Source organism: Acyrthosiphon pisum, chromosome A2, assembly GCF_005508785.2.
Source record: "Acyrthosiphon pisum isolate AL4f chromosome A2, pea_aphid_22Mar2018_4r6ur, whole genome shotgun sequence".
Classification (NCBI taxonomy): domain Eukaryota; kingdom Metazoa; phylum Arthropoda; class Insecta; order Hemiptera; family Aphididae; genus Acyrthosiphon; species Acyrthosiphon pisum.
In genome coordinates, this window is record NC_042495.1 from 111,490,489 (window position 1) to 111,495,188 (window position 4,700).

General features: G+C 30.8%; 1 protein-coding gene across 1 annotated transcript in view; it reads right to left on the reverse strand.

Moving 5' to 3' along the window:
- The window catches only part of LOC100160444, a 218,942-nt gene that overhangs the window by 53,212 nt on the left and 161,030 nt on the right, over positions 1-4,700 (reverse strand). Inside the window, exon 4 of the mRNA XM_029489572.1 lies at positions 3,456-3,575. Coding sequence (XP_029345432.1) covers positions 3,456-3,575 — 120 coding nt within the window. The remainder of the gene's footprint in view (positions 1-3,455; positions 3,576-4,700) is intronic.

The following is a 4,700-nucleotide window of genomic DNA, read 5'->3' on the forward strand; positions in this document are numbered from 1 at the left end:
TTTTTGAGAAGTTTAAATCAAAAAATCAAAAATTTGGGAAAGTCGATTTCAAGTAGACTTGACGACAAATTCAAATTTGGTTTCAGAAATCTTATCGCTTCAATAGATCAATTGGAATATTTGGCAAAAAACACATCTAAAATACTATGTTGCGCGTGTGTTAGACAAGAACAGAAAATCACGGTATCGAATCCCCTTAATATTAATTAGCTGTTGGGACAATTTAAAATTATAATCGATGTACTATTATATTTACTTATACGTAATATAATAATTATATACTCAAAATGTTCTAGATTTATGTCCAGTGGATATTTTAGGACATCCCCTTCCAATCCTAAAAGAAAACATGTATTACGTGTGTATGAAATATACAACATTTTGTTTCGAAATAATCATAACTAAACAATTAATGCACGTCTTTTATATCATTTGATTCAAGCACGGACTTAGTATTTTATGTTTTCACCTTATTTAAATTTCGATAACAATTATGTGGATTATATTACATCGTATTGCCTACGATGGCAGTTATATAACATAATATAATATATTTATAATAAAGCCAATCACGTGTATCGTGGTAAACGCATTCTTAGAGAAAACACTGTCGTATTATATGTACCGTATATAATATATTATTATTATACTCGATATTACAGTGCTCGATATTATAATAATATATTATTATAACCACGGTTGTCACTGTGACCAATAAAAGCCCCTCTCGATACATAATATACCAGTTGGTAACAATACCGTTTTTTAGTACTTATAACCAAGATATAATATAATGTTAGATTTATGCGGTCTCTGATCAAACGAGATCATGTGTAATGAATGTATTTCGATACAGTGTATGATCACACGATGATAGCATCGAATATTTCAGCAGGATGAACTTGGATTTACAAAATTTTACTGCTTACTAAGAACTTAATAGTAACTACAATTAATTTTTACAATTAATTAAGCATTAAGTTTATAATCTTAAAATTTGACTGAATGAGAGTGAGTTAAAATTACAATTTATGTAATTTATTAGTACTAATCACATTTTTATTTTATTTATCTCATATGATTTGACAAAGTTCCATTATGTGATTATTTGATTTGATTTTTAGCTTGTTCAGCATAAATTGTTTGAAATAAAAAAAAACCTTTATGTACAAGTTATTCAATACAAATACAATTAAAATTGTTTGTATTCATAAAAAAAAGGGTTAAACATTTAAATCATTCAAAAATAAGTAAAATACTATAAGTATTTTAAGTAGGTAATAAAAAAAAATCCTAATCAAATTTAAGAGTTATCTGGCCTAAATATTGGATTTTAGTGTTTTACCTGAAATCTCGAAACCTATCACTGTCTATACAATCAAATGTATGTACTGTACTGTAGCCTGGTAGGGGCGGTGCAGTGGTTAGCTTCATTCACGAAACGTGTTTTGAAGTTAAGCATCAGCTGGAGCTACTAGAACTAATGATAAATCTTCGCCACGTATACACACGTGTTCTATCAACCGTATTCTCCCCTATAATTAAAAACCTGCTAAAAAAAACCACTCAATAGCCTATGTCTCAGTGGGTTAATAAACAATAATAATACAAACAAATTTACAATACGATACGATCATGTGACCATAATAATGATTATTAAGTAATGCATAGTTTTATAATTTTCTTAATAACAAACTTGCAAAATAAAAATAGAGGAAATCGCGTTGTGATGTAACTGCGGTGTGCTAACATCTTGCGATTTATTTATATAAATTACAAAAATATATATTTAAATAAATTAGTACGAATGGGAATGCTTAATACGTATGCTTCCAAATCCATTAATGCTTAAACATTTTAAATTATGATTCCAATTGCAATTTTTTCTGTTACATTGTATTCTTTGTTTGAACCCACCACATGTAGATATAGCTTATTAAAGGAATAATTGTAAAGAACTCAAAACGTTTATTAAAACTTTGCCAAAGAATTATCGGGGACTTTTGATCTTCATCAAGAAACTCGTTTTGAAGGAATGAGAAAAAAAGATAAAATAACTTAAATTTATTATATTTCATGACATTTTAAGTTTTAAAAGTTTGTTTGTTTTCCAAACGTTAATTTTAATAAATACAATTCTGATCTTGCAGTAGGCATTGTTTTATAGCTAAATATAGTCTTTGCTAATCACCATACAATTTACTGTGGAAAACGTAATAAGTTCTTTAAAAAAAAACAATTTGAAAACCCCTATCACACTCATGCAGACTGCAATAGACAGCACTAGCAGGACAAACAAACATTTTTAATTTTCCTCTGTAATTGAATCTCGCATAATGGAGTCACATATTTTATCGAAAGTCATCAGAGATTTAAAAACTATATTTTTATTCAGTTAATTACATTATTTATACGAAGAAATGGTTTCTAACAGAAAATTTGCTTTGGATAAAATCACTGAAAAGGTCAAGTTAAGGCATGGGTCACAGCGTATAATGTAAAATATATAATATAAGCGTATATTAGAGTCAAGGTGTATGGTAAATCTACTATAGAAATGTCGTAGAGTCAATATGGAAAACAAAAAACCCACCAGTGTCGTTGTGTCACTATACAGGGTATTTCAGATTGTTACGATCAATTCTTCAAAATGATCTCATCAGTAGACAAAAACATATTTTGTAATTTACGACTACGTGATTTTTAAGAGTACTTGCAGTATCTATATCTCACTCAACTATAAACTTATTGCAACACCAGATATGTACACCGCGAGAACAGATCTCGTCTACCAAAACACTTGTTTCGTAATATTATGTCACTCTTGTTAAGTTGTAATCAAAAATGTATTACCTCGTGAGATTTGTCGTTATTATTGCAATAATTTTTAATAAGAATTAAAGGAGATGAATACCAATAGCGTAAGAAGGGTTTTTCGAAATTTCCAAGATTTCGATTCCACTCACCGACATGATATCATTCTCAAAGATTTTACCTAAAACCTGAAACACCCAGTAAATACACACCTCTACATACATCTACTTTGTTGGGTATTATATAATCCTCATATATATTATAATATATATAACTATATATACGCCACATGCGTATTCAAGTCGAAGAAGGATTTTTTTTATACATTATATACGTTTACCGGACCCGAAAGACGTTGGCGAGCGCCACGCGGATTTCGTCGAAAGTTTTCTTATAATAATCGTAGAGGAGGTCAGGCGCGTTCAAGCACTATAAATTGAAAAGTCTTCGCAAAGTTCACGGTGGTTTTTTTCCGCTCGAGACTGCAAAAAGAAAAACACGAACGCCCGAACGCGCGTACACCCCCTCCGCGAAGGGTTTAGGGTTTACGTGATAGTTATACGACACACCAACACACGTCACACCTACGCACACGTTTACACGTACACTTAGTGAGAGAAACACAAAACAATAATACTCACGTTGTCCGTCTCAGCAGCCGTGTCAGAGTGTACGCCGGATGACGATGCGGAAGACGAGTGCCGTCCCAGCCCGCCGTTGAGAGTGGCGCAACCATCGTGCACGCTTGTCTGCGGTCGACTCTGAGAACAAAATGGTAAGACGAAAAAAATTAGTAAAAATGTCGTCGAAATCGTGTTACAATAATATATTATACTAGTGATACGCAACGAGGGAGGGGTAGTAAATATAAAAATTCGTGGTTCTATGGATATTAGGTGTAGTCGCATCATCGATATACTCAGGATACCAGCAAAGCTGTGGTACCTATAAGATTAATAAATTACAAATAATTAGGACACCTCTGTATCCATCACATTTTTTGCCTCCGTCTTAAGTAAGGGAACATAGAAAATGGTCGTTCAGCCGTTCTCATGTACCTTGGTTAATTTTAAATTTCAATATATATGAATAAGAGTGAATTCCCCAATTATTGCACTTAAAGGTAACAATATTTTACGTGGTTTGTTGGAGTGTGTTTCGAAATTTTAATTTTAAGGCGAGTTATAAATTATAATTGTGTAAAATAATATATTTGAAAAATGCTCATTTCTCGCTTCTAAATTAAAATATCGAAATAATATAATATCTTATAAGTTCCAACAAACCACAGCAGTAATGTAGCAATAACATTTATGTTTAATATTGTACATTTACTCTCACCTATTATCTGCAAACTTAATTGTATAACCCGTCTAATTAATTTTGGCACTCAGCAATCGTTACGGTTTAAAAATGCGGTGGTCGAAAAACTTTATTATAGTGAAAAAATAAAGTTTTCGGACCATTGTTCTTTTTTAAATCGTAACGGTGGCCAAATTCCAAAAGATTAACTGGACGGGTTATAAGAATATTGTCCACTATAGGCCTTTATTGATAGTTTGGGATATTTAACATTACAAAAAAAAAAAAAAATAGCCCAATGTTTGATTTTGCATAATGTTTTTCAATATAATATAGTACGTTTATCATTAACGTTATATTGAACTATCACTATTTTGTAATTATTTGATTTCGAACGAAATAACTTTTAATATTATTGCTCATAATAATATAGTCATATATCTCCGATTTGTAAAGAGATTTTCTCTGACGTGAAACGCGGAAAAACTCGTAGGTAGTATACAGGGTGATTTTTTTATCGAAGAACACTCATTATTTTCTGAAAGTATAGACTTTTTACCAAATTTTTTTTTTCTAAAAATTTT